General features: G+C 40.4%; 2 protein-coding genes and 1 long non-coding RNA gene across 18 annotated transcripts in view; 1 reads left to right on the plus strand and 2 right to left on the minus strand.

Annotated features, from left to right (window-relative positions):
• Positions 1 to 10,825, minus strand: part of DLAT (dihydrolipoamide S-acetyltransferase) — a 29,786-nt gene extending 18,961 nt beyond the window's left edge. Inside the window, exons 1-7 of the mRNA XM_025928640.2 lie at positions 10,194 to 10,825; positions 9,606 to 9,707; positions 9,145 to 9,269; positions 8,833 to 8,986; positions 5,909 to 6,035; positions 3,962 to 4,149; positions 2,311 to 2,464 (exon numbers count right to left, since the gene is read on the minus strand). Of these exons, the coding sequence (XP_025784425.2) occupies positions 2,311 to 2,464; positions 3,962 to 4,149; positions 5,909 to 6,035; positions 8,833 to 8,986; positions 9,145 to 9,269; positions 9,606 to 9,707; positions 10,194 to 10,472 (1,129 nt within the window). The 5' untranslated portion in view covers positions 10,473 to 10,825. The remainder of the gene's footprint in view (positions 1 to 2,310; positions 2,465 to 3,961; positions 4,150 to 5,908; positions 6,036 to 8,832; positions 8,987 to 9,144; positions 9,270 to 9,605; positions 9,708 to 10,193) is intronic.
• Positions 10,813 to 19,664, plus strand: LOC147576973 (uncharacterized). Of its 2 annotated transcripts, XR_015241358.1 has the most exons (4): positions 10,813 to 11,199; positions 15,981 to 16,111; positions 18,581 to 18,840; positions 19,312 to 19,664. It is a non-coding gene; the product is annotated as an uncharacterized LOC147576973 (long non-coding RNA). The 2 variants fall into 2 exon arrangements; XR_015241357.1 differs by having other exon boundaries at positions 18,581 to 19,664.
• Positions 12,766 to 21,899, minus strand: part of DIXDC1 (DIX domain containing 1) — a 73,635-nt gene continuing 64,501 nt past the window's right edge. For 10 of the 15 annotated variants that reach the window (XM_086679119.1, XM_086679115.1, XM_086679124.1 and 7 more), the window contains 3 exons: positions 18,235 to 18,340; positions 17,178 to 17,286; positions 12,766 to 16,030 (listed from right to left, as the gene is read on the minus strand). In XM_086679119.1, coding sequence (XP_086535245.1) covers positions 15,950 to 16,030; positions 17,178 to 17,286; positions 18,235 to 18,340 — 296 coding nt within the window. In that variant the 3' untranslated portion in view covers positions 12,766 to 15,949. The remainder of the gene's footprint in view (positions 16,031 to 17,177; positions 17,287 to 18,234; positions 18,341 to 21,899) is intronic. The other 5 variants (XR_015241352.1, XR_015241353.1, XM_086679121.1 and 2 more) reach the window with 3 other exon arrangements.

Here is a 21,899-nt window from a genome sequence, read left to right on the forward strand (position 1 = left end):
TAAAGTGCTCCTGCTTCTCGCCCCTGTACTTCTTTCCAACCTCACCTCCTTCCACTAAACCCTCTGCTCACTATGCTCCATGAACACTGGCCTCCTCTATGTTCCTCAGATGTGCCAAGCTCTCTCCCACTTCAGATGTGTACTACTGGTCTCTCTGTGCCCAGTTCTTCACATGGTTGGCTCACAGCTGACTCCTCATCTTTCAGGTCATATCAAATTTTACCTCATCAGAAAGATCTTTCCCAACCACCATGTCTAAAAGCAGTCATGACTGCACATATATTCACCTTGTCACTCAATAGTGTATCACTTGGTTTCTTTCTTGGCATTCATCTTATGTAATAATAACAGGTTATTTTCATTTTTACAGCTAATATCTCTATATGCTGTCTATGTGCAGGCACTCTTTGTTAACTTAGTTAATCCTCAAAACCTGTAAGCCATTATTTTTATACAGAAATGAAGAAACCGAAACATAAAAGGTCATAAAGCTAGAGTACAGGAGAGCCAGGATTCGAACCTGAGCATTCCAGCTCTGGAGCCCATACTCCTAACTACTAAGCTGCATTCCCTTCCTGTTCATTTAACTCTTTATTGTTGGTAATACAGGCATCTGAAACTGAAATCTTGTCTGTCTTATGAACAAGTGTTAGATGCACAGACAACACTCGATGAATTTTAAATACTGGTAAATGAATCACCTAACTCTAATTGCCTGATTAAGAACATGGGGATTTCCCCACTCACATCTTGTGTATGGCAGCCAATGTTGCTAAGTATCTCATAAACGGTCCTTCTTCACTTGTCTAAATTCTTCAGATATAATTATTAATCCAGCCCCTCCTCCCCTTAAAATCTATTCCAACTTACTTTGCTAATTCTAGTCCCAAATAACATAAAAAAGTGGCCACATGCCATTGAAACAACATGAAGACGGAAAAAAGCATCTTAAAATATTATAAAAATCCTCTGAGGTCCAAAAAGTTACAACATTCTATTCTTATTCTTTGGGGACTGGCTTGCCTTCCAAGCATGAAACAAAAGCCAGCAGACAGATGATAACCAGCACTGAATGCCCACAGCCAGACAACTGGGGAAATAACCAGTATCTAGACTCAAATTGCAACTTTACTACTTAACATAAAGGGAGATCCCTTAAGAGTATCTTCCTGGGGCACCTGGGTGGCTCAGTCAGTTAAGCGTCTGACTTCAGCTCAGGTCACGATCTCACAGTCCGTGAGTTCGAGCCCTGCGTCAGGCTGAGTGCTGACAGCTCAGATCCTGGAGCCTGCCTTGAATTCTGTGTCTCCCTCTCTCTCTCTGTCCGTCCCCTGCTCATGCTCTCTCTCTCGCTCTCTTTCTCTCCTTCAAAAATAAATAAAAATTAAAAAAAAAAAAAAAAAGAGTATCTTCTTATCCAAAAAATGGTGAATGAGAATTCTTATTTCAAGAAAAGAAGTGCTAAATGTGGTAATTCAGTGACTAGCTCATAGCAGAAGCCATCAAACCAGGCTTCAGGATTAGTAATTTCCACTTTGTTCAAGTAAGTACACTAATTACCTTACATTTAATTTTAGCTCAAAGACATTTATTTAAATGCCAGGCAATAATATTAATATGAACAGAACTAACATTTGTTGAGTACCTATTATACTCTAGATATTGTCTTAAGCCCTTTGCCTGTTTTAACGTACACATTATTTCAGTTTTACAGATGGAAGAGCAGATGGTTTAAGTAATTCATCTATAGACATACACAAGTAATTCATCTAAAGCCATATTACACAGAAGATGATAGAGCCAGGAGTAAACCCCAGATGGTCTGATTCAAGACCCCATACTCTTACCACGAAGCTATACTTTCTCTTTGGGGAGAGAAAGATAGGAGTAAGACATTTCCCTTTGCCCTCAAGGAGCTTTAGTTCAGTTTTATATGAATTCTATTATTCAAAGTCATTTCAAATCACCCCAGGTTTCGGTTTTGTTCACTAACAGAGACTTCTTAATACAAGGTCAAGTCATAAAATTCAACTTTGCTGCACAAGCACATTATACTTTCACCAACAATTAAGTAGTTCCCAAGAACCGAGAAAGAAAAAGGCTATCTATACTATATAGGTAGATCCTAAATGGACTGAATACAGCACAAGTTTCCCTATCTGTGGTGGCAACAAAGGAGATTACTTCACTCTCTCATCCTTCTCCCCACTGTTCCATGTAAGATGACTGTATAGTTGTACTCACTAGTCTTAAGAAGGAAACTCAAGTGAGTTTTATCTTTACAACCCCATTCCACAGAGACAGACTTACCTTTTACCTGTGTAAGGTCAATCCCTTTCTCTGCTGCCAATTTCTTTGCAAGAGGACTAATGAACAACTTTCCCTTTGGTCCAGCAGGAGTAGTAGGGCGGGTGGCTGAAGGTGTAGGGGCTACAGGTTGGGGAGTTGGAGGAACAGGGGCCACCTTTTGAAAAAAGTTAGATTGTTAATTCACCACTGCAAAGGCTGGTCTGAAAGATAAGGAGTTTACATTTTATTAAGAAGTCAAGATATATTAAGTAACTTTTATCTTTCTCTCAAAGATCATAATGCACATTTCCCCTGCATATATTCCCCTTAATATAACAATATGAAGAGGACAATACTTTAGGTCAAAGACAGTACCAAGTTATCTCTGTGATAACATGGAGAGGCAGGAAATTTAATACTGTTATCCAGTATATAATATCTTCATAGGCTTTCTTCACTTTACTCTCTTGCTGCTTCTTATTCTCATTTTCTTACATGACCAACATGGTTTTTGTTTTCAGTTAACGTCATGTCAAACTAATAAATTATGCTGGAAGGTTCCATGTTGAAAATATCTTAATAAACCAGCACTACTACTTGCCAGCTCCCCACAAACGTAGGGCAGTAAGAAATCAAGTTTCCTTTGACAAAAATATTGTACGTAATCTAAACTCACATGATTCTAACATCTACAGAAGGCTGGTGATAATGTTATCTATGCCTGGACTTCACACAAGTACATAATAGATATATAGTATATAATGTAGAGCATATAGCAACAAGACTAAATTCTAAGCAAAACAAGCCATGTTACATCAAGGTTCTAATGTATTATAAACAGAAACCTGACCCACTATCATAAGCAAATACCAAGAGTACTGACAGTAACAAAGGTTAGTTGACCCTCCAACGACAGGAGTCTGAACTACACAGGCGCACTTACACACGGATTTTTATGGTATGGGACTGTAAATGTGTTTTCTCTCCTTTATGATTTTAATAACATCTTCTTTCTCTAGTGTGCTTTAAGAATACAGCATACAATCTATATAATATACTAAATATATGTTAATGGACTGTCTACGTTGTTGGTTAAGGCTTCTGGTCAATAGCAGGCTTAGCAGTTAAATTTGGGGGGAATCCAAAGTTATACACGGATTTGCAAGGGCGCAGTTAGTGCCCCAGTCCCTGTGTTGTTCATGAGACAACAATATATAATAAATTCTACAGAAACTGGGGAATGAAGTATTAACTTCCATATACATATCTACACCTAAAGCATAAAAAGAACATGTCATCTCAGCTTTGTTCTCAGCAGACCTCATGACAGTAGGAAAAAAGAAACAGACACAGGTCAAACAACTATTAGGTGGGCAGTGCCGTGCCACATACCTGTAGATCTCCACAAATGCTCACTATGTCCATCTTTTGTTTTTCTTTTTCAGATTTTTTTTTTTTTTAAGTAATCTCTACACCCAACATGGGGCTTGGATTCACAACCCCAAGATCAAGTCACGCGCTCCTCCAACTGAGCCAGCCAGGTGCCCCTAACTATCTCCTTCTTTATTCGTAGAGTCTTAGGGCGGGAAGGAACCTAGGATATTATCCAGTCTAATCCCTTAATTTAGAGATGAACAAGGTAATGTTTCCTCGATTCTAGAAGCATACATACCGGGGGTGGAGGAGATGGTGGTGCTTGTGGTTTTAAATCAGTTACTTCAGTTGGCCTATAGTCAGCAAATGCTGGTATATCTTCCTCTTTTTCTACAATGATACAGAGTGGGGTTCCTAGAGGGACATCTCTTGTGCCTTCAGGGATCAGGATTTTTGCCAGGTAACCCTCTTCCTGTACTTCAAAACCTTGAATAGAAAGAAAAACCATTATGGAACTTAAGGGACTCCACTATCTCACCAAACTCAAAGCAGTTTTAAGTAAAAAGCTCTTCTCCTTCAAGCAAGCTACCCAACCTTTGGTGAGCTACTCTACCTCTCTATGTCACAGCTCCTTCAACTACAAAATGGGGTAACAATAATACCTACCTCACAGGGACGTTATAAGAATTAATATTTTCCAAGAACCTAGAAACAGTACCTGGTACAAAGTAAATACTAAATAAATAGCTGTTAAATAACACTATGAGAGATTACAGACAGTAGTTAATTCTGAATATTTTCCTAAAACATCTCTAAGAGAAGCCCCTACACAGACCCATAAGACCCCAAGCTGGCATCAACTGTACCAGTATGACATCAGCTGTACTGCTAAAAATAAGAACCACATGGATGTTAAATTAAGGAAACTACTAGGTTTGACAGTGATGTGGGATAAATTATGCCCGTAAAAGCACCTTTGGAGTTTTTCAAAGAGGTTATATTGGGTATTCAACTATTCCAATGTAAAGAATATGGTACTACTAGGGTTTCTAAGGAATTTACAACTTAACATTTTATTCAGCTACTGCTCTTGGAAAAAACTCCAATGTGAAGTGTTTCAAAAGTAAAACTAAAAGAAGCCATCGCAGAGAACAATTTTTGCCTTGCAGATCTGGGCTTTCTGTTGTGTTGTGCCTCTCCCTGATGAACACATCTTTGACGAATCTTTCCCTTCTCCAGTTAAGCATTAATATCCAATAAGAGATTTAAAAAAAAAAAAAAAAGACTTCAGGGCCACAATGGAGTTGGACCAAGGTAATACTTCTCCAGTGCCTAGAGTCTCTAGAATACTATCTCCATAGCTATACTGGTATTCAAGTTAAAATGCAAAGCTCATCTATTGTTACCAAGATGTTTGTTTATTTCTTTTTCACAAACAGAATCCTTTCTTCTAATAAAATCTTCTGGGAGGAATACAATATACAAAAGGATAAAAAAGTGGTTGCCCTGGTGGAAGTTGGGAAAAGGGGCAGGGCACAACAAAGTCCTGTCATGAAGTCTCCTTACCCCAAGGTACCATCAAGGACTCAGGGGGTTGGAAGAACACAATCTAAAAACCACCATTGCAGAGGATGCCCAGAATCTCCCACTGCATCCTTGAGGACTGGACAGGAAATAGATTCATCTACTAATTATCTGTAAATATCATCACAAATATGCAGTTGTCTAGGTGGGTTTTGTTCTGAGCATAACAATGAATCAGAAAGAGAATACATGGAAATGTGACATGATACCCGAACAGGTATATAAACACTCTTATCAGTCGTTCTCAAACTATGAAACCAATCCAAACCCTGGTTTTAGTTTTTCCTCACAGACATCTTAAATTCTTTGGTATTTTCCTGCCTTAGAAGTACTTTTCTCATGTTTCTTCTTTTTTCCCTTGCCCAGTTTAGAGAATGGCGGTTCTGATGTAGCTTCTTAGCAACATAAGAATGTTAAGAAGCAAACTCTAACCTAAAAATAATCTCTAAGTTGACATATCCTTGATTCATTTAGAGTGTGGTGTGGAACTGACAAATCCCACTACATACACTTCTGTTATGACATATTCTGTTCCAGGAAATGAATCCCCAAAATTAAAATTTTTCATGTTATCACTCACTCATTATAGGATAGGACGGCAATCCTCTTCCCTCATTGGAAAACTCAGTGCCTCAACCATTAAGAGCTGAAGAAATCTCACCTATAGTGGCCTTGTCAGTCTCTATCTCTGCCAATAAATCTCCTTCACTTAGCTTCTCACCCACTTTTTTTTCCCATCTCTGAACTGTGCCCATGGTCATGGTGGGAGAGAGGGCAGGAAGAACCACCTGCAGAAATAAACACACATTACTGCTTAATACGAGGAAGACTTGGAAACAATGGCACTCAAACAAGCTTCAATAGCTTTATGGAATGATAGTGACTCTGATGATCCAAATTCCCATCTGTCTAATGCCTTCCTAAAGTAAAAGTTCAATGCCTCAATGTCCCACCAGTTAAATCATCCTTCAAATCTCAAGCTTTACATTATCACTCATACTTTGATTCCTCCCCCTCCAAAGTTAAAAGCAATGGGTATACATGAAAGATTTCTTCCTATATAGTCAAAATTAATTCAATTACATCTCTAAACACAAAATATCTTTTCTTCTTTTTTATTACATAGGTTAAGCTAGAATTTTTCATTTCCACAGAATGACTTTGGTCTAGAGTATTTCATCAAAATTTTGCTGTGCTCTGTATGAGCATATATCCTTTTACTCAGAGGAAACTTCATTCTCCCAAACTTCCGGATACCTTACCAAGATAAAAAAAAGAATATTATGAAAAATTATATACCAAAAAATTGAACAACTGAGAAGAAATGGATAAATTACTAGAAACATATAACTTTCCAAAACTGAACTGGGAAGAAACTGAAAACTTGAACAGACCAATCACTAGCACTGAAACTGAACCCAAAACTCCCAACAAACAAAAGTCCACAGATGGCTTCACAGATGAATTCTACCAAACATTTAAAGAGTTAATACCAGGACACCAGGGTGGCTTAGTTGGTTAAGCATCTGACTCCTGATTTTAGCTCAGGTCATGATCTCACAGTTCGTGGGATCGAGCCCAATTTTGGGCTCTGCACTGACAGTGTGGACCCTGCTTGGGATTCTCTCTCCCTCTCTGTCTCTCCCTCCCTCCCTCTTGCCCCTTGCCTGCTTGTGCACACACATGATCTCATTCTCAAAATTAGTAAACTTGAAAAAAATGAAGAGGAGTTAATACCTAGTCTGCTCAACTATTCCAAAAAATAAAAGAGGAAGAAAAACTTCCAAACTCATTCTACAAGGCCAGCGCTACCCTGACACCTAAACCACCAAAAAAACAAACAAAAAAAAAACAAAACAAAAAAACTACAGCCAATATCTGATAAACATAGATGCAAAACTCCTTAACAAAATATTAGCAAACTGAATCCAACAATACATTAAAAAAAAATTCATTCACCACGATCAAAGAGATTTATTCCAGGGATGCAAGAATGATTCAATATTTACAAATCAATGTGACAGATCACATTAATAACAAAAAGGATAAAAACCATATGATCATTTTGACAGATGCAGAAAAAGCACATGACAAAGTACAATACCCATTCATGATAAAAGCTTCAGCAAAGTAGGTTTAGAGGGAACATACCTCAACATAGTAAAGGCCATATATGACAAACCTACAGCTAATATCACCTTCAATGAAAACTGAAAGCTTTCCTTCTAAGATCAAGAAGAAGACAAGGATGTCTACTCTCACTTTTATTCAACATAATACTGGAAGTCCTAGCCACAAGCAATCAAACAAGAAAAACAAACAAAAGGCATCCAAATTGGTAAGGAAGAACTAAAACTTTCACTCTGCAGGAAAAATAAATAAAAGAACTGTTCTTACAACAGTGACTTCCGCCCCAATAAAATCTAAACATCAGATTGGCTGACCTAAATGAAAAAGTGCTTTGACATTCGTATGGCTTGTGTGTCCACTGAATTTGGACGCTTTACTCCGTTATTATGGGTTTTGTTTGCTTCCTCTCAACACCAGGATTATGCTGAGAGAAAAATCATTTCAAATAAAGCCTCAGGGAGGCACGAAAAAGAAGAAACACAAACTTAGAATGCTAATTACAAACTTTTTTAAATGTTTTTTTTCTGTTCAGACGTTGTCATCTCCACCTACTTCTTAAAAACTAGTGAGGCCAATAATCTCTACACAGTATCTTAAAGGATAATTAAGACACAACTGTAACACTTTGCACACAAAGCTACACACAGAAAATGGAGAAAAATGAGTGAGTCTTATGTAGTGAGAGACAGTTTGCTAAACAGGATGAAATAAATGTGTGAACTGAACATCGCACAAAACGTCACCACACAAAACGTCTATTAACAACAGACCACGGAGAAGAACATCATGCCCAAAAAAGAAAATGATTCCTATACAGAAATTTCTACAAATACACTAGGTGAAAGAAAAGTTTTAGTTTTAAACCTTCAGAAAAAGGCCAGCTGCTTTTTTACCCATTTCCAATATTCAAAACACAAATATACATGGGATAACCCTAGTATCTAATAAACTGCTTTAGTCTCTTAGAAACAGATTTAACAGAACCAACAGTGATTACTATTTATTCCCTTCAGCTCTTTTGCAATGCTATTATATATGTTTATTTTACACTGACTCTTTATTGTCAGTTTCCTCATTTATTAATATTACTGGACTACTTCACCCACTCTTAGAAAAAAACACCACATGTCAAAGAAAAACATCAACTGATGACTTTTATTCAATAGATAACGTGTGAGGCCTACTAAACACTCTATAATGTTCTTGAATGAACACTGCCAAGAACTATCTTGTCTACCACGTGGAGGTTGGGAAAGGTTAAAGGAATTGTCCTAGTTCACATACCTGGAAATAACAGCTAGGAGTAAAACTCAATTTTAATGTTTCAATCTCAACTTACTTTCAAATGACAAGAGCTAGCCATATTTAACACCAGTGTCCAGGATGGGATAGCCATCGATGAAAAATAATGAACGATAAACTTTCTAGAGCAAACACCCAGAGGCTGAGGCTCACCTGCATGTGAGTGGGATAGGAGCTACCAGGAGCCTGAGCAGAAGGTGTGGGTGGTGAAGCAGGGGCAGCGGGGGTTGGTGCTGCGGCTGCTTGCGGGGTAGGTGCTGCTGCGGAATCCAGTGTGTAATTTTTAAAGGCCTCAATATCCTCAGGCCTAAGGAAGAGAAGGAATGGGTAAATACAGGGAGTTGTAAGGCAAGTTTAGCTCCTAGAAAAGTAGACTTAGGAACCTTTAACTCCTATCCTCTCAATTCTGGGTTAAAATACTCCACCAAGCATGTAAGTTCCACAAATTACCAAAGTACTACTCACTTCTCAACTGTGATGCAGATGATTGCTCCAACTGGAACATCTCTGGTACCTTCAGCCACAAGTATCTTTGCCATGTAACACTCCTCCAGGCTCTCAAATCCAACAGTGGCCTTATCAGTTTCGACCTTTTAACACAAAGCAGGAGCTTAAGCTCGTGCTACCAGTATGAAATTTATTAGATTGTGCCTAGAATCACACAGTTCAACAGTCTGGTGAAGATGTGAAGATAAAGCCTCTATTATAGATCTGAAAGGAATTATTTAAAAAAAAAAAAAAAACCTTAGCTAAAAATCAGTCTGGCTAGTTGCTGACAGCATCTCTAATCAACCTTCTCTAATATCAGGTTGTAAAAACCATCTAAGTTTCTTAAGCAAAAAGAGTAAGTACCTATCCGGAAAGCGAACACTCAGCGCAGCTAAGCCAGTTCCTTCTGACTCATTTCCATATTTTAAACAACTTACCTCTGCAATTAGTTCACCCTCATTGATTTTTTCCCCTTCCTTTTTTTCCCAACGGGCTATGGTGCCTGCCTGCATTGTGGGGGAAAGAGAGGGCAATGGAACCTGGAGGAAAAAAGGAGAAACAATAAATTTTAAAAATGTTATCTCTCAGTCTGGTTTAATATTTCATTCAATTTTACTTAATGCGAAGAGTGTACTGAGTCTCATCTCATGCCGGGCACTGGGGACAGAAAGGGAGTTCCTGCCACCAGTTCTCCAGTGACAGGGTTCCTGCTCCACAATCCTGTGGGACTGACAGAGCACCTAATTCAGCAGACACTGCACAAATAGATTCAGGTTTGGAACCCTTCTTTCAATGGACTAGATCAGGAGAGGGAAGCCTGGAATTCTTTCCCTTCAATAGAATAAACAGATCAGAAAGATAAGCTCAACAGCCAGAGCAAAGCTGGGTATTGGAGAACGGACAAATGATACATACTAGGAACGGGGTGGAGGATCACTGAGGACTCATAGAGAGAAGATTCCAACGCCAAGAAGTCTGCCCTGAAGGACAAACTGGCTCCCGTGAAGGGCAGGTCTGGGGCTCACCTTCTGATGCGGGGGCAGGCTGTAACAGCGGCGGCTAGGCGATCCCAAAAGCTGCAGCGTGAAGCGATTCCTCGGTGTGGCCCACGAGCTGGGGCTCCACCCGCAGAGGGCGCGGACCCTGCCATACCCCGCGGTCCCGCTGCTGCAACGAGCCGGAGCCGCGCCAGCCCGCGGGGTCACGCACGGAGCTCCCGGGTCCTCCCGCAAGGCGGTCCACCGAGCCCCGAATCCTGCCCTTGGGGCCACATTCCGTGCCCGTCGAGCACAGACTCGCCACATACTGCCAGCGACCCCCACAACCCAAAACCAAAGCCGTCTCCGGAGTGACCTCTCCAAGAGCAGTGCGGCGTTGCCGTCAGCCACACCGCGCAGCCGCACATTGTCGTAAAATGAGCTCCAAAAGGTTGGCGGCACCCCTCCCCAGACCAGAAATGGGTGGAACGTCCGCTGTTCTCCCGGTAGTGGGGTAACGGGTGGCCCACAGCGGGTAGGGGCGACTACTTTGGAGCCACGGGGGCAGGGGTGTTCCAGCGGAGGCAACGTAGGGGCAAGTTTGGGAGAAATGAGACGCAGGGAGGAGTAGGAAGGTGGAAGGGTCCTAAGGCATCTCAGGGTAAGACGGAGCCGCCAGGGAGGGGTCTAAAAAGGCGGCAAGAGCCGGCTACTAAAGGCAGAATGGTCTGAGAGGTGGGCTGAGGGGAGTGGCCAAGTTTTGAGAAAAGCGGAGTAGTGAGCGGGAGGACGCGCCTGGTGCTGAGAGCCCGAGGCCAAGGGCGCGGTCTTGGAGCGCTGAGGAAGGTTTGGAGAGCGGAGCGGGTCAGCTCGTTTCTGTGGTGTAACCTCCCCCACCCCCGCTCCCGCCCTTCCCGACCCTTCCGTGCTCAGGTGTGGGCCTCACTCGGTGCAGTCTGCGGGAGGTTACAAAGCTTTAGTTTCGCGTTTGTAGCATAACCGGCAATCCCAGTGAACAGGTTTTCCAGCCAAATGAAGGGCAGCCAAACGGAACGTTAGTTTCCCCATTCAGCTGTGCTGTAACGGGACTAAGCGTAGGAAGATACAAGGTTACAAAACAGATTTGCGTTTCTAATCTATAGAATCCCTTTAGATTGCAAGAAACTTCGTTATGCTTGACATATTTCTTTCTTTTTTTTTTTTTTTTTAATTTTTAAAATGCTCATTCATATTTTGGGAGCCAGAGCGTGACGGGGAGGGGCAGAGAGAGACAGAGACAATCTGAAGCAGGCTCTAGGCTCCGAGCTATAGGGCTCAGGCGCTCTGTGAGATAACGACTGAGCCCCCCAGGTGCCCCTGTTATGCTTGAAGTATTTCATACCGAAACTAAACTATAACCCCGTGAGAGCGGGGAGCATGTCTATATTGTTCTTTGATGTATCCCCGGAGTTTAGTATAGTATCTGGTAAGTAGTGGAGGTTGAGTTCGTGTGGTTTGAATTAATAAATGAAGTTACCTACAACATTTGTTAGGTACGCGTCTGTAGGATTATCATCCTGTAATTAAAAAAAAAAAAAAAAAAACAACCTCATTTCTGAGCTGTACTCAGATCTCTAAGTCCCCAGTGTACAGATGGTCATAGAACACCAAGAACAAGAAAAAAAGGAAAAAACCAACATTTGAAAATATGTCAACCTTTGCTAGTAATTAAACATTTGGAAAATTAAAGACAGTACTATTTCATACTCAAGTAGGAAACTGTAAAAAGTAAAAAATGAGATGGCAGAGAAAGAGATGCAGTTGTTGAGTGGACTGAATAGTTTTTTTTTTTTTTAATGAAGTTTGGTTTTCTTTTGTTATTTTATTATTTTTTTAATGTTTATTTATTTTTGAGAGAGAGAGGGAGACACAGAATCCGAAGCAGACTCCAGGCTCTAAGCTGTCAGCACAGAGCCATTCGCGGGGCTTGAACTCCATGAACCAAACTGCAAGATTAAGACCTGAGCTGAAGTTGGACGCTTAACCAACTGAGCCACCCAGGTGCCCCTGGTTGTTTTAAATACACATTTTTGAAAGTCTCTAATGTCTCTTTTGCATTAAAGACTTTTGTCATACAGGGGCTCCTGGGTGGCTCAGTCAGTCGGTTGGGTGTCCAACTTCAGCTCTGGTCATAATGTCATGGCTCATGGGTTTGAGCCCCGCGTCGGGCTCTGTGCTGACAGCTCAGAGCCTGGAGCCTGCTTCGGATTCTGTGTCTCCCTCTCTCTCTGCCCCTTTCCTGCTCACACCCTGTCTCTCCTTCAAAAATAAACATTTAAAAAAAAAAGACTTTTGTTATATAGTTGATGCTCAGGTTCTTATTTGTTTGCACATTTACATATAATTTCAAAAGAAGTGCTAAGTCAATGAATTTTCTTTGACAATAATAATGTTTCGTGCTTACATTTGAAATAACAACGGTAAAATATCTATAGCAATGAATAATCCTTATCTCCACTCCCCAAGTAATAAGTAAACATGCTACCAGGGAGATCACTTGAGGGAATGGACTTTCACTAAATGTAAATGGCTTTACTGATTAATTTCGGTCAATAAACACAAGTGAAAATGATGAATGGTATTTAGTTTGCAAACTCCATTTTATTCATGGTTTTTTCTGCTTTTTTAAAAATTAGTTCACAAATCTGGTACATACAGGCAGTTAAAAAACTGGTTATCACTTTGATAATCAGAAGCCTCTGGTATAACACAGTCTTCATGAAAACATAGGGAGAATGCATGGTGGTAATCTCTTTGAAAGCAATGCTTGCAAACATCCATGTTTCTAAGAAAAATATAATTTTACATATATATTTTCAGCAAGCTATACCTCTTACATAAATTCAGACAATAGGAGTGTGCAATCATAATGCTTATTTTATGGAAAAAATGAAAATTATAATTATGCCATAAATGCTTTTCAGTAATTATTAGAGTCCTCTTGGATTTGATATGTTTTCCCTAATTTTCAACTATCCTGGTCAAAAGGAGCTGAAATGGTAGTAAGTAGGAATGCCAATAAGGAGAGTTTAACTCAAATTCTTTAGGTACAAATTATATAGTGTTCCAATTCCAGCTAATTTAGGGAACTGAGAATAGTTGTCAATTTTTAAATGATGACTTTTGAGGAACTGAGCTTTCTTCTAAACTAGTTTTTGTGAGAGGATCGTTTTTTTTTAATCTAACAGGATTTAGAGGTTATGTGAGCTCAAGACATTCTAGTCCCTTGGTTTTTTCAAAGAGAATTTCAGCAGTGTCAGGATGGACTACCCCTCAAAAATGTCACTTGGGGACAGTTCTCTGAATAAATCAAGAGGCTTCTAGTGCAGCCAGAGTAACAAACAGCAATCAATTCAAACCAGAAGGAACCAAAGCACAACACTTCCTCACAAGGTTCTGGTCTTCAGAAACTGGAATGAGGATTGCCAATACACTGTACACAGGAATTACTGGAGTGATATCCTGTCATCCGGGTGTTTCGTTATTACCTGTGGCATAGGAGATTCATGAGCTAAAGGGGATTTCTATAGAGGCACTAAGGCCATGCATCTCCTCTTCCAAAGGACAGAGCTATAAAAGCCAAATAAGGTGAAGGACTTTGGCATTTTTCTTCCACTCAATTTTCTCTGAAAAGTTAAATTCTCCATAACGGTAAGGACGTTTGCTCAAAGAAAACTGACAAGCAAAAACTAAAGAAACAGACATTCAAGATCAATTGTACTGGAAATACAGTAACGGATTTTGGCCTGACAACTCTCATGCTGTCTTATAGTAAAACACTAAAATTCATGCAACAGAGAAATTGGTGACATGAGGACTTTTACTCCAGACTTCCTGGGGGGAAAAAACACTCAGAATATACTGTTTTCTTCTGTTTGCTTCATAATGTATTATTCTTGCTTTTGACTGACTGTCCCAAACTTTCCCAGTCATTTTTGATGAGAAATTCTTCAAAAGGAGAAGATCAAGTGAACTTACTGAAAGATATCAGGTATCTTATGAGCTCCTTCCATCTGCTAGAGGAGCAATCAAATAGATTATGTAAAACTACCTCCACAAGATAAAACTACCTCCACAAGGAAAATGGCAGGTAGAATTAGAACCAGGAGTTAGTTGTCATCAGCATACTTGTAACAAAATAAAGCTTGTTCTGAAACCACAAGGGCTAAGAGAAGAGCCTGTATAAAAGCTACTGGGTTCTCTAGAAATGGATACAGTATACAGAATGTGAGAAGATACAGAACTCACACTCAAGTTACAAAAATAGACATGGTTCTCAGACAAAAGGCAAATGAGTACAAAAGAATTCTCCAAACATGAACTATTTTTAAAAGACACATCTATATAAAACAACAAAATGTCATTTCAGAGCTCCAGTGAGTAGTTTGTTAAAACAGTTGGAAAAGGGAGATGAAATAGAGACAGACAGATCAAGAACCCAGAACTGACATGTCTGACTCTTCTGGTTGGCAGTGGTCACAGGCTGACTGCTTTGGGGAATGAATGTGTGTGTGTGTGTGTGTGTGTACATACATATATATACATATGGCTGATTAGTTGATGGTGTTTGGTAAGTGACGGAGAAAACCCTAGTTATTCAGTAATCTCTGAAAGTTTAACTCTTTTAGCTTCTACACTGGACAGTGTTGCACATGAGAAAGGATTCTAGGTTTTTTACCCAGAATCAACCCTGCCATTCACAACTCATGCTCCATGCCCCATGGTTCCTATTGTGCCCTAAAGGATCATCCTAGACTAAATATATAATAGAAAATAACTCTGGCCTTGAAATGAGGAGGGGCAGACCAGTGACTCATGCTCAGTACTCATAAATCACAAATACCAAAATTAATGGTCTGTCTCCTTTTGACTGCAGAGGAGATGCCACGAGCTACAGGAAGTCATGAGAGAAAGAAAGTCAAGAAAATATGGGTAGCAGCACCTTTCCATACCCGCCTGGATTTTTAAGGAGACTTTAAACTCCTTTTTCCTTTCAAACACAAAGTTCATCAGTTGGAAGGGGGAAACATGGCTCTACGGTGACAGAGTCCCTAGAGAAAACTGGCAGAACATGAAACATGCCCTCCATGGGCTAAAGGACAAGTTGCAGAACCAGTTAAGACACAAGAGGCAGCCAAAGGTCTTCCTCAATCGTGGTTTTAGCAAGTATAGCACGATATGGGCTTTTTCCATCCAGTCAACAGTTCAGCACCATCCATGTCCGGTCCAAAAAATTCCTGAAGAGTGGGTTTTCATCTTTGGTACCGCCTCATGAGTTATTCTTGGTTTGCAATAGCTGCAAAGAAGCAAAAAAGCTGGTACCTTTGCCTTGTCTGTGAGTACAAATGCTGGGACTCTGATTGCTGCAACCATTGAGGCCAATTAAAATAAAACTGTAACACACAGGAGTGATGCATCCAATTCCCAGGTTCCAGATAATAGCAGCCATGCCCCTACAGGAGCGGGATCATCCATTCCCATTGGTTAAGGCCTTTGGTTTGTTGTCCTCAGAGTAGAATAAAACACTGTGTTCCCACGGACAAGGAACTCCAGATGGACCCATGGTCTACAGTTGACAGGGGTTTTAAAAAATGTACTACATATACCAGGCACAGAAACAGCACTGGCCTGGGGCTGTTACACTTGGAGAAGCTTCTGTTTTGGTAGCACGAACTAGAAACTTCTTAGTGTATTTTAGTCCTCTTTCCTGAGTGAAACAGCCAGGGGGCGCCAAGTTCCACAAGCCCCCAGTCTAATACTCAGCATTAATTCTCTCCATGGTCTTCTTCCACCCAGGCTACAATTTTCCCTTCCCAACCAGGGATGGCATCGTCATCGTGGAAAACCTAGAGGAAGAAAAAGAAGCCACAGTGAAAAAACAACAGGATAAGACAGTGACTCTCACTAGACAACTGCTGCTGCTAAAAGTAAGATCTCAAACATAAAGGATAAGAAAATATAGAGAAAAGCTTGAAGCTAGAGGCTATGTCCCTTTGGTTCTGTCCCTAAAGTTGTAACTACATATTTATGTATTTAATATTTTTAATGCATGCAATACATTATTATATGTTATTATGTACTATATATTCTTAGTTCTACATCTATGAAATGGTAAAAGCATCCCTAACTCTGCTTTGCTCATGGAGATCAAGAAGATTTAATATATTACTAACCATGAAGCACTTTGGGCTCCTTGAGATCAAGAAGATTTAATATATTACTAACCATGAAGCACTTTGGGCTCCTTGGGAGAAAGCAGTAGCATAAGCATTACACAAGTGAGAAAGGGGAAAATTTCGGTCCCAAGTATTATAAAGAAAGGGTTAGAAAGAAGACCAAAAGAACATGCAGTTCTTTCTATTCATTCATTCACTTCATTTCGTAAGCCACCAATACAACAGGGCTATTAAAGCATGTTGAGGAAATATTTATGAAATAAAACATCAGCTTTAATCACAATGCAACCACTTGTAATATGTCAGAACCCAGAATTGTCTTCCCTGTATATGGCAGATGGATTATAAAGAGAGGCGTAGGCTAAGAATATAGTCAAGGAGTTGAGAATAAGCATAGGTGATTTTCTAGAAGTTCCTCATTTTCATTATCTGAGAAACTACCATCACAATGTACAGTTCCATATATTCATACCTATTTTACTCTATGTAGGAAGCAGAAAGGTTTCTCAGATTTGACTGCACATAGAAAAGGGACCCCTGAACCGGGCGTTTGTTCAAGCTTAGGTCCTTTCCTTTTTAAAATCAGTAACTGTATCCAAGTCTGGTCAAAGTGGTTAAGTCCTTGAACCGAAGAAGCTGTCAACTCCTTGTGCAATTCCCTGACCATCTGGGTCTAGGGTAATCAGACTGTGGTCTGAGGCTCTGGGAAATTCCGCTGACCTGGTTAGGGAACTCGGGTACTGCTGGGTATCAGTCCCTGAGGAGGTGGCTCTGGGAATCAGCAGCACACCACCCAGACTCCCCTTGGATTCTGTACCTCCTCTTTGACAGTGCCAAACTCAGGATCCAGCGCTTTAAAATGATACCGGTGATTCCCCTCCCGGTCAATGGCTGCTTTAAAATCCTTTAGTGTCACCTCCCCCAACCTGCAACAAAAGGCAAGAGCGCTAAAACAGACTGTTCATCAATAGGCTGGAAAGATGAGACGTTAGCTTTAAACCCAGGCCCCTGCCAAAGACTCTCCAGGAAAAAACAGCATGGCCTTGTTAGGTCCCTGCCCCTGATAACCCAGACAATTCTACAAGAGCAGAGCTGAGGGAGCCAGTCACCATGAGGGAATGAGAATGGCATTCCATCTGGGGTGATCTGGGAATTTAAAAGAGATGTATTGTTTCAGCAGCAGCCAAATCACTTTTCCCTGTTTTACTCTGGAAATAAGACATACGGTCTCGGAGATCTAATTTGCTGAGCCATCAATATGTCTAAGTTCTCTTGATTTCCTTCTCTGCAACGATGTTCCATTTCACCATCTTCATCCTTCCAGCTTCAGAAAGCTCCCCTCTAGCCCACAACAAGTAAGCAAACTCTCTAGGAAAGGGGCAGCCTACTCCTTCTCTCAGTAGTTGTTTCCAGAGTTAAAAAAAAAAAAAAAAAAAAATCTTTCTTTCAAAGCCATTTGCCTTACAAGGGAGCATAAATCAATGTTTGAAGGCTGTTAACGTGAATTCTCAACTGCTCAGATGCAGTCATCAGACAGTACCAAGATCAGTGAGGAACAGCCTGGAGGGCTAGTGTGTGATCTATGGCTATCAGCGGAGCTATTTCATGAGCCCTTAAAAAAATTATTTTTCCTAACTTGGAACATATCTGTATCAGGACTGGAAGCGCTATTACGGTGTCTGTACCCAGAAGCAGATCAAGACATGTCCCTTGTAGTGCCACTGGTTAGTGGTAACAATGAGACTAGAATCCTGATCCTGTATTCTTACTGCACTCTACCGATTCTCAAACACTGCTCAGATGGTTGCATGGGCAGTAACTACTGATTCTGCCTCCTGTCCTTTTTAAGAGGAATAACGATCCCAGAATCTCACCTCTTTGGTATATTGACCATGAAGGGTGTAAGTGACCGGTCAGTGAAATAGAGCACTTTAGTGCAGGTGCTGCTGACAGCCGGAGAGCTCTGTGAGTGAGGCAACTCTGCAATCAGAGAAAGACTCTATGGTCAGAACCGAATGTGCTCCCAACCATCCCACATTTCCAGTTATTCAGAGTGTCCCAGGAGAAGGAAGCTGCCTGAGGTCACAGCACAGCTTTCACACCCTTGCAAAACACCACGTCCATAGGGCGTGAGCCACAGGAAGTCACCACTGAGGCCACAAAGCCAGGAGGTGCTTCGGACATGGACACTATCATGAAGCCATTTCTCACCCATTCCAGGTTATTTCTAACAGGGAACAGGAACTTTCCTGACAGGCATTGTTGCTCAGAGTCAAAAGAGGTCAAAGAAGCCAGGCAAGATTTCAGCAAAGGAAGAATGGACGCAATAGCAGGAGCTACAGACACAGCCAACATTCAGACAGCTGGAGAAAATGCTCATGCAATCCACGGACAGAGAAATGAGCAGGGACGAGAATCACAGGAGCACAGTAACGTTAGAAACTGAGATTCCAAGGGGCCTTATGCTTCCTGTACCAAAGGTACGAGACCAGGGTGCCTGGGTGGCTCAGCTGGTTAAGTGACCACCTGTGCTGACAGCACAGAGCCTGCGTGGGAGTCTCTCTCTCCCTCTCTTTCTCTGTCCTTCCCCTGCTAGCATGCTCTCTCTCTCTCAAAATAAATAAATAAACTTAAAAAAATAAAAATAAAGGTACAAGACCTACCTTATCTCTTGGCTACACAGGATCTATATGTGTGGGTCCCATGGTTTTTAACTCAAATTCCTTGGTCCACATCTTATCTCTACCCTTTGTATAGGTACTTAAGGAAAATTTTTAATTAATAAGTACCTATGATTATGACTTTAATAGGAGAAAAGACTAATTAGAAACTTTTATCATAAGAACAAACAACAATTATTGTTGTATCTTATAATCTACTTAATGTAATTGTTATAATACTAAAATCTCTCCTGCAATTCCACTTACACATATTTTCTTAACCTATTCTAGGCATTTCAACATCCTTGTCATATCTGAGTCTACTCTCACCTAGACACTGATGGACTCTTAACAGTGGCTTGCAGCTTTCTTGCTTTTGTGGATGTCTCCTAATTTACTACTGAATGTCAGACATCATATGTAAGACAGTAGAGAGTGACTTACAAAATGTTTATGTTTAGAAATGCGCACACTGCTTGTTCCCCAGCCATTAGTAGGGATTGTTAATCTAGACAGGAATTGAGCTGGGATTGGGATTTTTGTTAAGGTTACTTTTGGTGTACCACCATCTTTAAATTCCTCTAGAGTTATGTTTATTTAAAAACAGATTTAAAAAATAAATAAAAATAAAAGGATTCACCCAACTTCTATCCTTTTGTGTCTGACATCATTCACTTAACAGAACGTTTTCAAGGTTTATCCATGTTACAACATGTTATCAGTGCTTCATTCCCTTTCTGTGGACGGATAATATTCCATTGTCTGCACGTGCCAGACTTTGTTGATCCATTCTTTGAGTAATGAACATTTGGGTTGTTTCTACCTTTTAGCTATTGTGAATAATGCTATGTACAAGTTTTTGTGTTTGTTTTTTTTTTTTTTTTGAATTCTTGCCTTTAATTCTTTTGAGTATTGACACCTAGGAATGGAATTGCTGGCTCATACAGTAATTCTATATTTAGGTTTTTGAGGAACCACCAAACTTTTCCACAGCAGCTGTATCATTTTATATCCCCACCAGCAATGCATGAGCATTCCAATTTCTCAACATCCTCAATACTTATTTTCCATTTCTTTAGAACCACCTAGTGAGCATGAAGTGGTATCTCACTGTAGTTTTGATGTGCATTCCCTAATGACTAATGTTTTTGGTTTTGTTTTGTTTTTCTTTCAGTTTTTATTTATTTATTTTGAGAGAGAGAGGGAGAGAGAGCAAGAGAGCGCACCCGCCAGCCGAGCCAGATAGGGGCAGAGTTAGAGGGAGAGAGAGAATCCCAAGCAGGTTCCACACCCCAACACAGAGCTGGATGTAAGGTTCAAACTCATGAACCGGGAGATCATGACCTGAGCTGAAATCAAGCTTAACCGACTGAGCCACCCAGGCACCCCGCCCCCCCCCCCCCCCACACACACACCTCCAGTGACTAATCCTTTTAAGCATCTTTGGATGCTTTGGAGAAATGACTTTAGAGAAGTGACTATTCAAGTCCTTTGCTTATTTGTTACTGAATTTGTCTTTTGTTGTTAAGTTGTAAGAATTTTTTTTTTTTATTTAAAAAAAATTTTTTTTTTCAACGTTTATTTAATTTTGGGACAGAGAGAGACAGAGCATGAATGGGGGAGGGGCAGAGAGAGAGGGAGACACAGAATCGGAAACAGGCTCCAGGCTCTGAGCCATCAGCCCAGAGCCTGACGCGGGGCTCGAACTCCCGGACCGCGAGATCGTGACCTGGCTGAAGTCGGACGCTTAACCGACTGCGCCACCCAGGCGCCCCAAGAATTTTTTATATATTTTGTATCCTAGACATGATTTTCAAATATTTTCTCCTATTCTCTTTGCCTTTTCACTTTCTTGATAGTGTCCTTTGATGCAAAAAAGTCTTTAATTTTGATGAAGTCTAATTTCCCTATATTTCCTTTTGTTGCTCATGCTTTTGGTATCTGAGAACCCAAGCTCATGAATATTTTCCGTATGTTTTCTTCTAAGAGTTTTATAGCTTTAGCTCTTATATTTGTATCAATGATCCATTTGTAGTTACTTTTTGTACATGTACTTTATGTACATGGTGTGAGGTAGGGGTCCATCTCTGTTCTTTTGCATGTGGATACCCAGTTGTCCTAGCGCCATTTGTTGAAGAGACTCTTCGCTGGTCAAATGACCACAGACTTAAAGATTTTATGTGAATTCTCAATTCTATTCCACTAGTCTATTGTATCACTCTTTACATTTGAAATAATTATTATTGTTTTCCCTTAAGAGTGAAAGTTCAGAAAAGAAGTAAATTCAGAGAGAGGATTATTGTTTCAGGAGATTTGGCTGTGATAAAAAAGGAGAAAGACAGGGTATAGCCAGAGGGGAATACCTAGAAGGTATTTTGAGACAATTAACATTTGCCTTGCACCTCTCACATGCCACACACTACACCAGATTATTTGCATACAATATTTCATTTAATGTGCATAATCCTTAAAGATTTTCTCCAATTCATGAACAAGGAAACTAAAATGCAGTCATGTTAATTTAACACCCTTGCCTGTGGTCACATACCCTGCTGAGAGCCAAAACCGCACCCCAGATCTGTTGGACTTCATATGCCATATTTTTCCCACTCTATAGTTTTGTATCCAGTTTTGGACATGAGTTTTAAGTGCCCTTCTACCTACAGGGAGATACCTAGTTGTCATTCAAAAATATAGCTCTGAAGTTCAGAAAAGGGCTGGAGTTAGAGATTAAAGTTTAAAAATAATCAGCACATAAGAGTATGTAAGCCATGGTAGTGGAAGGGATCACCAAAGAAAATATGAAAAAGCCGAGGTCTAGACCTCCTATGGATCCCAGGGCACACCAACATTCAACAGTTCGACAGAGAAGAGAAGAG

The sequence above is a fragment of the Puma concolor genome, chromosome D1, assembly GCF_028749965.1.
Source record: "Puma concolor isolate L17-30 chromosome D1, mPumCon1.1.hap2, whole genome shotgun sequence".
Classification (NCBI taxonomy): Eukaryota; Metazoa; Chordata; class Mammalia; order Carnivora; family Felidae; genus Puma; species Puma concolor.